The 13,063-nt window shown below is 37.7% G+C and overlaps 1 protein-coding gene across 4 annotated transcripts in view; it reads right to left on the minus strand.

Moving 5' to 3' along the window:
* The window catches only part of clstn1 (calsyntenin 1), a 46,196-nt gene that overhangs the window by 23,805 nt on the left and 9,328 nt on the right, over positions 1–13,063 (minus strand). For 2 of the 4 annotated variants that reach the window (XM_056239609.1, XM_056239596.1), the window contains exons 2-3: positions 6,620–6,742; positions 1,267–1,296 (exon numbers count right to left, since the gene is read on the minus strand). In XM_056239609.1, the coding sequence (XP_056095584.1) occupies positions 1,267–1,296; positions 6,620–6,742 (153 nt within the window). The remainder of the gene's footprint in view (positions 1–1,266; positions 1,297–6,619; positions 6,743–13,063) is intronic. The other 2 variants (XM_056239618.1, XM_056239600.1) reach the window with 1 other exon arrangement.

Here is a 13,063-nt window from a genome sequence, read left to right on the forward strand (position 1 = left end):
GCCAAAGTTGGTTTGGCAGCCAAAGGGATCTAAACACTGAGGGGAGGTGGGAGGTGAAGGTGTCTGTGGAGGAAGCCAGAAGCACTGTGGGATGGGGTGAGTTTTTAGGAAGTGGAAGGGAGAGTTAAAAGGTGTCTGGTCCAAGCCATTTGATCACATTGCATCCAGTCATGCAGTAAGAAACCCAGAATGTGGACAGGCATTTCACAGGAATACTTAAATACAAGGACAGGAAGGAAATGATATGAACCAATAAACAGATATCGGTTGTATTTAATACATTCAAATAACATAACATATATTTTTTTTAAAGTACTTAAAAGGTGTTTAACGCTAATTTTTGGTTAAAAGTATCACATTTAAACAAGAAAGCAAGGTTAAAATGTTAAGTTAATCATGGGGCGATGAGGAGGATTTATGACAGATCCAGCATTCGATCAGAAGTTCACAAATATACAAACAAACAAACAAAAGAGCCCTCGTTTGGAGTTTAAATTCCCCTTAAAACTAGATTTTGGTGAGAAGGAAGTCTTCCTGTGCAATGTTGTCTCTCTCAAACCTTTAAAAAAAACTGAAAGAATGAAACAATAAAATAAAGAGAGTAGCAGAGGCAGTGAAACTTAAAGGCTGGATGAGAGCTGGGGTTAGAAATATCCATTTGCTTGACATCCACATCAACCAGCAGAAGTTGCCATGCTGTGTATTTCAGATTAGTGGAGGAGAGGGTGAAGAGGCTCAAACTAGAGGTCAAACCACACCACAGACCGGACAGCAGAGAGTTTGCATCTTTTAACAATCTCAGCAGGAACTAACCTGTATAGCATCAGTCTCTTTGATTTATGATCTGTTAGTGAACCCTTAAAAGCTACTTTACAAACAGGATATCTAAAAAAAAACACACACTTTTAAGACGTTCGGATTGGCGTTCCCCCCGAGAATCTGGTGTACGAGCATTATTTTCCTTTATTTATTCTGTTTTGGAGCTGAAGCACTGTTAGGATCTGCAAACTTCAATGGATGTCTCATGCATAGATATTTCTAGATTTTGTTATCCCCGCATCACACTTGTCATCCAGTTGCTAAATTTTCATTTCCAACAAATTCAAAGGTGAGAGAAAACTGGAAAACAAAATCAAAAGAAGAAGAACTGGGAAGAGATTAAAAGAGCATGACAGGAGTTCCGTGTGAAGTGCCGATTTATTTTTGTATTTGCGTTAGTGGGTTAATAAAACGGATTACAAGGCAGTAGAAAGAGCCCGTCATCACCTTCTTTGGTGAAGGTCACCTCAAAACTTTCTACAAGAAGGGAGAAAAGATAAACCCAGGTCAGTCAGAGAAAGAATGAGATGCACAGAAACACAGAGACAAGAAAAAGAATACAGATGTTACAGAAGCAGTCGAGGACTCAAAATACCTCATTTGACTTTTCGCGCTGGTACAGATTAGGGCTGGGCGACATCTAGGCCTATCGAATATTTATGATCATTTTGCTAGGATATCAAATTAAACATCACTGGAATATATAAATAATTACTTGGCTATTAAGTTTCCTGAAGAGCGTCGTAACCTCTATATGAGAGCATTAGGACAGATATGGTTTAATAACGTCTCTGATTTTAAACTGAAATGGCATTCGAGTTGGTATTCATGTTCATGAATCAGTTCAAACTGTCCATTTCAGTGAATTGATTCAAAACTCAGATTCATCAATGCATCTGCATCATCATTTAAAAAATTTAAAAGATATATGTAAGTAAATAATACTGCTGATTATTTTTTCCCCAGAGGAACCATAATACCAACTAAATAAATTAAAAAATGTTAATCCAAGAGGTCTAAAATCAAGTTTATTAAATAATTTAAAGATAAAGTAAAAGGGGGACAACATTTGTACCAAACCTGGTGGTATTCTGAGTCCTAGTATGACTGTATACAGCACAAAACAATATACTTGGATGAGTCCACATTAACAGTCACAGAAACACAAAAAACAGCCTTGACCACAGGTGGAAATAGCCATAGAGTCCCTGTTAGGGTTAAAACCATGAATGATTCAACCGTATGAAAGAATAAGGGTTAGCCAGAAACTCTCCTTATGGTACTATCATTTATCATCACCTGACCAGCACTAAAATTAGCCAACTTTATTAAAAAAAAGTGTATGGTTGTTGTTTTTTTATGCTTGGTTGACCGCTAAGGGTCCAGTTTGACCCTATCGGTGGCCTCTGCTGGTGGACCCGTCCACCCCATTTTTACCCCTACAATTAGAGATAGATTTTCCATTAGGATCTGCTGTTCAGAGCAAGTCATGCGGTGGAAACTTTGTGCCTCATCAGTGCATTCTGGGGCTTTAATGACTGTACATCCCCACACTTCCCCTAAAACCCAGACTGGCGCTTCAGCCCACGTGACAAGTGCCAACTTCAATAGTCCTCCATTTCCCAACGAGCAAAACACATGAATATTGATTCATTCCCTCTGTGCAATATTGCACAGAGGAATCGATGAAGATGTAACAAGAGCTGAGACGTGAGAAACAAGACTAGTGCAGGGGCGTAATTGTTTATTTGATTAGCTTCTGCTTCATTACTGTCTAAGCATTTTAGCAGTTTGAAAAAGTTTTAGCAGTCTGAAAAAGCTTACAAGTCAGAGCAAATATTGAAATTGACAGCTAACCGGCACTGAATAGTCCTCCACTGATAGGAATGTAAGAGCTCTCGATTGAGTACGTCATGTCTGCAGTGGAATTCGATGCTGGTTTATAAAAAGCCAGCAGAACATCAATCATGATGCTGCATGGCTGCCCTTAATGGGATTGAAGCAATTTTTAATTTAAACTAAATAAATCGAATTGTTTGACAAAAATTCCCCAGATATTTGAAATGTTGGGGGCAAAATGCTTCTGCTATGAATGCCCTCTACATAGTAGCCTATTTTGGTGCCACAAAATGTTCTACCACAGGAATAATTAGTATTTAAAATCATATCTTTATTATATCTTTAACACACGGAGATACAATGTATTGTATCTCTATATATGTAAAATATAAAAATATTCCAGACTACAACACATTAAAAGCATAACATTAACATTAAATACCATAATGTCATACAGTATTTCTAGAACTTTAGTAACTCCATGGTCATTTTTATAGTGGTGGCACTTTACTGTATGTATTGAAAAGCTTGTTATTACCGTTGTTTATAATTACAGTTTAATTTGACACTTCAGTTTATATTAAGCTATTCAATCAATGTTTAACCTTTAATGTTCACATATCACTTTCACGTTGCGCTTGTGTCGAATTCAAATGAGTCAAATGACTTGCGCTGGTTTTCGCTTCAATAGAGCGGCGAAAGCATCAAGTTCGTCAGTGTTTCAACTGCTGAATGCTCGCGCGGTTTAATCAAGTAGCTGTTGCTTAGTTTGTCTTTTGGTCTTTCCCCAAGTGCTCCACTAAATAACAGCGCTTAATATGTGGGGGCGCAGTGGGGTTTTCCCGATCGGCCCACCGGGAAAAGTTCAGGTGCTCCCGATGGCCAGTCAATCTACTCACAGCCAATCACGGGCCCCCTACTTGCTCAGGCCCTGGGGCTTCAGCCTCGCCTAGCCCTTTTGTTAATGAGGCCCTGGTCACAACAGTTCTGTATGGCTTTTGGCAAGCTTCCTGATCAGAGTAAAGTGAGTTAGTCAGCATGGCACCATGTCCTGAGCGGGCCGGTATTGGCAGAGAAGCTAAGAAGAATGCAGCAGTCACCCACACAGCCATGTGACGGCTTCAAAGTGAATTTTAGAGAGCTTCTTAATATAATCAGTCTGCTCTCACTGCTGTATCCAACAAACAAAGCTTGCTGAAATGATTCCTTATGAACTATCAGAGGAATTATATATTTATGAGGTGCTGCGGCATCATGAGGGGGTGATTATCAGTGAATTATAACCTAAACGCATTGATGTATACAAATAACTCAAGGTAAACCACATTAGTGCATGTGGACCAATCTTTCTCCCAAATGTCTGCTGCTAGTTTGCTAGCCGTGTCCCATATTCACGGGGGCACCAGGAGACTACCAAGGACTGGTACTAAAACTGTGAGAAAGGAGGGAGTGCACTTACAATGGAACACTGCATAATGAGATTTGAAATGAGGTCAAAGTAAATCTCTAAGTGATTAAAAATGTCCAGAGCCAACACTGCACATTCCCTCACACAGGAAAAGGGCAGAGTATGAAGAATTTTCATTGATCTTGATATCAGAAGAGCTCTAGAAGTCTGGCAACCATCTGCCCGGCAAACGAGAGAAGCAATTTAAAAAGTGATGGATTTATGGACTGCCTATCTTCATCTGTACTGATTAAATATGAGCGTATTAATCCAACATGCTGAAAAATACTTTAATTGGCTCTCCAAACTGACTATCTGCAATAGGTGGAGAAATGATAAGGGAAAAGCGCACCACCAACATCTATCTTAACTCGCTTCTGGATTCTGTAGAGATTAATAGAACCCGATGTTTTAGATCTTTAGTTTTGCCCTACTATATCCACTGCTAAATGTCTAGAGACATGAGCAAATATAAAGGTAAGAAGCATAGAGCAGTAAAGTATAGAGAAACAAACAGCCCCATTAACCTAGAGCATTAGAGTCTGCAAGAATCTACAAACCTAATTACCAACAAGACCTGACTTCACCAATCACATCAGTACAGTTCAACAGCAGGCTGATGATATTAGGTCTTTTATTCAAAACGTAATTATGGTTTGTTATAGAGCTATTTTAAGGTTTATCACATTTTAGTAAAGATAATTGACAATAAGGGAGTAGGAAAGCTTATACATTACCAAACCAAAAAAAAACAAGAGCCTGAGAAAAATGATTCAAAACCAATTCACAAAAAAAAAAAAACTTTAATTATGGTTCCTAGCTGACTAAATATTCAAAAGGATAAAGGTATTAGGATAAAGTATTTCATTATAAAGCACCACACAAATCAGGTCCATGGTCATCACTGCAACAAAATGCTTATGATGAAAATGAAAATTCTGTCAATATTAGTCATCCTCATGTTGTTCTAAACTTGTTTCTTCCGTGCAAAAGGTGAATTTTAGTGGTTATAAAAGTGGTGGCATTAAAAGCATCACATAAGGTTTAAAGTCCCTGTAAAGGCAATTTCAAAAAAAAATTCTAAACACATTATAAATGTTAGAAATGTGTTGCTAAAACATATTACAAAGACTGTGAACTGTGAGGTACTGATTTGTGGAGTTAGACCGTTAAACAGTTTTTCACCATTGCTATTTTCCGGATTTTCTGGGCGGGGCTAAAACAGGGCTCGATGACGCACTGGAGCCCTTGAGCTCCTGGACACGCCCCTACTTGATGACGCACTGTAGCCGCTGAGGCTGGCCGCTCCTAACAATATAGAGCACATTCACATCAGTTTGCCGCTCAATCGCGAGTTACTGTCAGCACTATTATTAGTAACACAGCCTACAGATTGCTAGCTAGCTATGCCTTCGACACGGAAATGCGTAGGCCTACTACCTGGATGCGATCACCGGATCACGTACAAAACAGATCGGTGTCCTTATTTAAATTTCCGAAAAACGATTACATCAAGAAGAAGTGGATTAATTTTGTGAAGAGCCACCTTGATGGAGAGCTGAGGATCACCGCCAACACCCGCCTCTGTAAGTGATCATTTTACACGGGATAGTTTTATAAACTTTCGTCGGAGATAACTGTCAGGGATTCACTGATAATCCGCTGTTACTGGTGAATGGGGCCGAACCGACTCCCGCCTGGCCTTCATCCTCCCGTCGCGCCGACAACTGGTGTCATCGGCAGTGCGTGCCCACTGCCCACCGTGCAAGCATCTATTCCGGCTGTAGAGTTGAGTGTGGCGAGTCGACGGCAGCTTTCCCGCGAGTGGGCGTGGTTTCAGCGCAGCCAGTGGACACGCCTCCAGCGTTTGAGAGCAGAGAATACTGCTCATTTCTTCAAGATTTTGATAGCTTATTTTATGTACTTGCTGGCTTTTTTTATCATTCAAATTTGGCTGGGTGACTAATAACTAATTTTTCTGTGGTGTGACAAACTCAAAACACATACTTAATTTTGACTTTACAGGGACTTTAATGTCAATGATGATGTTTGGTCACATGACACATAAGAACCAATGGTGTTTCAAATCAATGGTCAAAAATCTACTAGAGCTCATTTTAGTTGTGTGTTTCTGTCATTTTTATTTATAGAACTTTATTAGTGGTAAAATTGTTGGTCATGATGGAAATGACGCCACAACTATTATTTATGCCATTTTTAAAGTTTTTTAAAAATATATGTCTATACAGTTTTTATTAAGTTTTGTTTTTAGCTTTAGTTTATGTAATTTTAGTTATTTTAGTACTTCAACTTAAACTAAACTTGTCAGCTGAAACAAAACTTTTAGTTTTATATTTCATTTTATGTCAGTTATGTTTAAAAATAAATCCCTTTTTATGGAAGAAATGATGACAGAACTTAAATTTCTTTTGGTAGGTAAACTATCCTTTGGAAAGCATGAGGAAGGAAAATGGCTGACAGCCTCATCTGAGACCAGAAGATGGAGGATCTTACCTGCATAGCGCAACGGGGCATCTTTATCCAAGGCTATCAGCGGAGGGTCCAGGAGAACCTTGTCGTCATTTTCCGTTACGATACCATGATACGTGGTCTCAATCCATGGCTTGTGCTTATTTACTGTGGGAGGAAAAAAGAAACAGGAAGTTAGAAGTTTATTTTGTTGCTGAATAAAAACAAACCCAGACACCAACCAATTATTTTAGTTTTCTGTGAGGATGGACAGTGTGTCAGCACAACTGTATGCTAGCTTTAAGGCAGAGCGCAAAATCCCACAATGACATAGCGCAGCGGTAGTGAGCAGTGGCATTTGTCGCCTCTGTTTGTTCGGGCTGAGAGAGCGCAGAAGCTCAGCAGCTCATTAGTGTTGACTGAAGGCTTTGAGCTCTGAAAGCAGAGAGGACAGATGCGGTGTGTTTTAGCTTTAGACTGCAGCAGTGGCAGCGCTGTCTGGACGCAGAGGTTGATGTGAAGGGCAGATTGCTCACTTCAACGGCTAATCAGTGCCTGCATCCGAAATGTGAGCACATCAGCAGTTGCTGGGAGAAAGAGGATACTCCTGCAGTGCTGATCTCATTGTGTGTGGACCTGACAGCGAGGCCGCAGGGAAAGGAAATGAGCTCAGCAGACTGATGCCGTCAATAGGGTCCATCTCATGGCAGTATGACTGAATCAGCTGTTAAGAAACATGCCTTTCAAAACGAAGCTAAAAGCCATAGCTCTTCAGTGAACACCTAACTAACCCTAAATCATAATTATAAAATAGATAGTTATGGTACTGAATAATTATAACTGGACAATACAGAATTTAAAATGAGCATTGCTTATTTTTCATGTCAGGGACTATATCTCCTTATGGAGGAATCGGTTTGCTTAAAGAAATAGGAATTCACACCAAAAATAGTAACATTTTAGTAATTTTCTCATGTTGCTCTGAACAATTTTTTTTAATAGATGCATTAAAATTATGACATTACAATGTTACACTAGTTTTGTCTAAATAAATGAAAAATGTAACGCTGAACACTAAAATCAATTTTTTAAATGCTAAGAAATTATCAAGTATGCATCACAATATGAAATAAAATAATATAATATAAAAATAATTAAATATTTATATGTGTATTATTATTTATATTGTGTGTGTGTGTTATAATATGTACATGTATTATAATATATAGAGTATAATATATAATATATAGTGTGCATTTATAATAATATTTTTTCTTTCTGGAAAACCAAAAAGGAGAAGTATGAAACAGGGCAGACTTTAAGAGAGTGGATATTATGTTAATCCTTCTTGTAATCTAATTTTGTGTTTTAGAGTAAAAGATGCCAGAACTACTTTAATACAGTAATGCATTCATGAAAATTGTGTACTTAAGATTTTTATTATGTAGCCTAATTTATAAATTCTATACAATGGCACTGCTCATATTGTTAGCTCTTTCATGGAAATGTGTTTCTCTTCATTTGTAAATCATTTTGGATGAAAACCACCTGCTAAATGAATAAATGCATAAGAAAATATGCCTTGACTGAAAAAAAAAAAAGTAAATGGCTTTTACGTCACCTCATCGCTCAAGCCAACACATTAAAAAACAAAAGTCTATGACTCTTGTGCATGTAAACTCTTCAACATCCACAGTGCTAACAGCTCCCATCCCTTATACTGTACAATGTAGAAAAAATCTGCTCCTTGTGCAGCTGCTGGAGCGAATACGGATGATTTATTGGCTTCACTACGGTTTCTCTGCACCGGTGTCTTACGACTCACCCCGCAGGCAGAAAAGCCTGATCACTGACACTAATTGAAGGATATAACCTCCACAGCAATAACACCATAATGCTCACCTCCGTTCACATTACACGCCTCATCCAATTTCACACCTTCAGGAAAATAGTATGCTTGACAGAACTGTCGCTTCATTTTCATGTTTCTTTACCCTGTTCATTTTCTGCCGCGATACATTTGTGATTTAAAACTGCATGGTTCAGGAACCAACGATTGTAGTACATGTCTATCAATGCTACAAACACGTGATTCGAATACTGCATGTATTCAGTGCAAAGAGAGCTGGGACAGGACTTGGTATGGTGGTCTGTGAAAATTGTGATCTGGTTCATAAATCGTCTTAGCAAAGTGGATTCACGTGACCCAAGAGTGCTGCTGCCTCTGCTTGTTGTCTCTGGACAGATTGTCAGACCAGACTACCCCGGTAATCTGCTTTAAAATCCCAGGTTTATAAAACCTTAAGAGCCGAGGTAAGTCACATGCTCAAAGGGCAAGCTGGGACATAATGCTAGCCTACTAATAACGGAAAAACAGGCCGAGAACATATTATCATACATTGTTTACGGTTATTTTCGTCAGCGGTATGACTACATTTATTTGACAGAATCATAACATTTATTTGAATTAATTAGCCTATCGAGAGAGAGGGGAAGAGAAAGAAAGAGAGAGAGAAAGATCCTCTAGCAATGAAGCGGTGAGTTTAATTACGTTAAAAACAGCGACGTCATCACCTTGCTGAGTAATATAATGTAGCAATTCAGTAGCGAAGCTTATTTATCATTAATAAAATTTGCAGGGCAACGCTGACAACAAGTTTCTGTGTGAGCAGCGTGATCTCCGATCTCTGTGAGCAAGTGACGTATGAGTGTGTGTGTTTCAATGAAAGCAGCACATTAATATAGAACAGTAATTAAACTGACTTGGAACTACCTGCGCATTAAACGGTTTTGCACATCAGAATATAATATTCAGAGACAGACTATGGTATAAAACTAAAAATCTGCATATTTTAATGACTTCTGAAGAATCGTGACACTGAAGAGTAATGGCTGTTGGAAATGCAGTTTTTGCCGTTACAGGAACAAACTACATTTTAAAAAATATATCACAATAGAAAACTTTGCAATTCACAATATTAATGTTTTTACTGTATTTTTTACAGCATTTTTGATCAAATAAATGCAGCATTGGTGAACATAAAATGTATTTGCACATATATTGAAATAGAGCATGAAGAATCTTCAAATAGAAACACCAAAATGTGAATACAATTTTTTTTTTAAATGTATACACTTAGGCAAGTCACCATATAGCCTACATTTGGAGATTGGTCAAAAAAGCATTTTATTCTGGCCATTCTGAAATGCTGAAGGCAAACCTGTCATCTATGACAGCTAGCAAAAGTGCAAGTACTTTATTACATTTGAGAAATGAGCCACTGAGACCTAGTAAGTGACTACAACTTCCATTTCTATTTTGCGCCAGTTTTCCTGGAAGTGATGATTTTGTTCTCTTAAACATAGTCTTATTCACAAATCGTTTTCTCCAATAATTACTTTTTTGGAAAAAATTTAATTTGCAAATTGGTTATTATATTATATTGTGGTCCCTAGATACGGCTTGGGTTCCTCAGTTCAACCGCTTAGATTTGAACAATTTGAAAACGCCTTAAAAAGCCCTGCTAAGTAATAGAAAGTAAATAAAAGCAGCAACGTAGGACATTTGTAGCTGAGTGAGGTTAAGCTGGGTTTACACTGACAAAGAACTGTTTGTACTCACTACTCACAAACCCTTCTGCCATGGAACAAACAATCTGATAACATGTTTATCATCACATATTAACATAAAAAGAGATACTCCTCCTCACTAAGAACCTGTTCACAAACCAAGTGTGAATTATAAAGATGCTCTATGGACACCTAGACAATTTAATGAATGAGTCTTTATTTTGGAACATCTCAATAAGGGTCCTTGATACCTCTTGGAGCGCATTCAGTCATGGCAATGATCCCAGCTAGAGAAAACCACTAAACACAGCAGCCAAACACCTGCTAAACACTGGCGACACTCCCACACACACACTCAAATAACATATGGTACACATATCACTCCTTCTCTTACCAAAAACACATTTGCCAATCAAACTGCAATTATTTTCTTCTTTAAACTTCCTTAAAGCCCTTAATGATCCATTAAAAACAGCTTATGTTTGAAAAGCCCACACTGACGTCTGGTGTGCAATAAACTAAACTAAACGAGGAGCCATCAAAGAGGAAGGGCTGGTCAGGCCGGCGGAGAATGAATCCGATTACTGAACGAGCTCTGATGTGGTTGATATCGTTTCCAAGCGCCCTGCAGCTCTGGCACAAGGCAACCGTTTGGGACGGCAGGAAGCAGTTGGCGTTTTTTTTACATCCATTTTGCATAGAAACACTTTAGATCCTTGCGCAGCAACAACACAAAGCAACTGTGACAACAAACGCCTTATATAACGGGGAGAATTGGTTGATAAATAGGCCACAAATGATGACAACACACCAAAAATATAATTTCATAATGACAACAGTCAGAGAGTAGAGAAGTAGAGTGTCGAGACAAGTGGTTAAAGGCTACAGATGGCTATAGATGGAAACACACTCAGTTTTGTCGATGTTTGAAGAGGATGTTCACTCAGGCAGCATAGTGTTTTATACATGAAAGCCATGCAAATCAATGTTATGTAACTGGTGCATTAGAGCAGCACTGACACTTGAGCACAGTGGAGTAAATATGTGCGCAGAGATCACAGTTCAATACATTTTCATTCAGGCTGATACATCAGAGTAATGTTTATTTGAAGTCTGAAGCCCATAGCAGACTGGAACAGAAAGGAAAGAACAATAAGCTTATATAATATAATATAATATAATATAATATAATATAATATAATATAATAATTGTCAAAGTTAACAATAACACCAATAATAATAACAACAGTAATAATAATAATTGCAATGTGTATTTATTAAATTTCATTTCACACATCAACACTGACATATAATATAATATTATAACAATATAATATTAATTATATTATAAATAATTATATACATATATTTATATATTATATTATGTTATATTATATATTATATTATATTATTATTCCATTGGGTGACAATGGAATTGTATCAGAGAAATTCCACCCTTCACCTTTAACAGAAAATATCATTAGAGAAAGAGCACCTACTTTTCACAAATGCAGAGAACAATATTTGTATTTGACATGCACAAACCGTTTGCCACCATCCATTCTCCAGATTACAGTCTTTTGGATAATATCCGCAAATTAAGCCATTTAGCCGTAATCAAATCTTTTGAATGCTAGCAGGCACAAATTAGTGGCTAATGATGCAGCTCGAATGAGGAGGAAACACAGTCGGCCTGAAGCCGCCTCCATCCTAGAAGCACCCAAGATTAGGAGATCATAGACTAATACTGAAGACCTTCAGACTAACCCGTTCTTGAGTGTATTTTTTGCATGTATGTCAAAGGGGCTAAATAAACCCTGTCTGTCTCAGTGAAGCGGAGGCATCCGGAACAAGCCGGCGGCTTTATATCCAAACACATTCCAAGCTACATATTGGAGTTGGCAAGCATAGAATCGCCTAGTCACAGTCTTTTACATGCTTTATGCAGCACAGCCATCCAGTCAGATTGCGTCACCGTGACCGACTGGGACGCAGACCATGTGCAGCTATCGCTACGTTATCTGATCGATGAAAAATATTATTGCAGTGGCTCTGTCCAGACAGCACACGCCGAGCGCAGATGGGGGGGGGTCCGGGTCAGGCACTATTGTGCTATGCCTGGCATGCAATCCTGTTAGCCATCATGTAAACCCACTGACACCTAATCCCATAATGAGATGCTCCTGTTTCATTCACTTACAAGGTCACAGACTTTACAAAGTGCTGTGGTGTCATATGCTTGAGTCAAAAGTTTACAGCAAGACGGCTATGAGAACACACCGCTACAGTAGATCATTTCTGATTTCCGTTTCTCTGTTTTGGAACAAGAAAAGGGAAATCTGAATTATTTTAAACATTATTATGAAGTGAAAGCTGATTATTGTTTTTTGATAACTATTTTTTAAATAATCAAACTACAGTTTGACGCCATTAAGATTTTTATTTTTGAGTTGAAAAGTGACAGTAAAGACATTTAGAAATTTCCATTTGAAATAAATACTGTTGTTTTGAACTTTCTATTCATCAAAGAATCCTGAAAACAAAAATGTATCATGGTTTCCACAAAACATGTTCTGCAGCACAACTGTATTCAACATTGATAATAATAAGAAAGCACCTAATCAGAATATCAGATTGATTTTTGAAGGAACATTAACTTTTCAATGGTAGTTCACATAAAGAAGATAATTAAAATAATTGTAATTAAACATAAAAAAATTATTCGGTTAATAACTTAATCAAATGAATTACATTTGATTTGACCAACTAATTTATCCCAATAAATCGCATTTATCAATTTTTGTCAATAAAAGTCTTCAAATGTAGATAATTCAAAGACATTACATTATTGTGCCTGACGAAAGCATGGAAAAGACATTACAAACAGTAGCTTTAGTAGTAAATATGTTGTTTACTTCC

Source organism: Rhinichthys klamathensis, unplaced genomic scaffold, assembly GCF_029890125.1.
Source record: "Rhinichthys klamathensis goyatoka isolate OS25496 unplaced genomic scaffold, OSU_Roscu_1.1 h1tg000020l_1, whole genome shotgun sequence".
NCBI classification, from domain to species: Eukaryota; Metazoa; Chordata; class Actinopteri; order Cypriniformes; family Leuciscidae; genus Rhinichthys; species Rhinichthys klamathensis.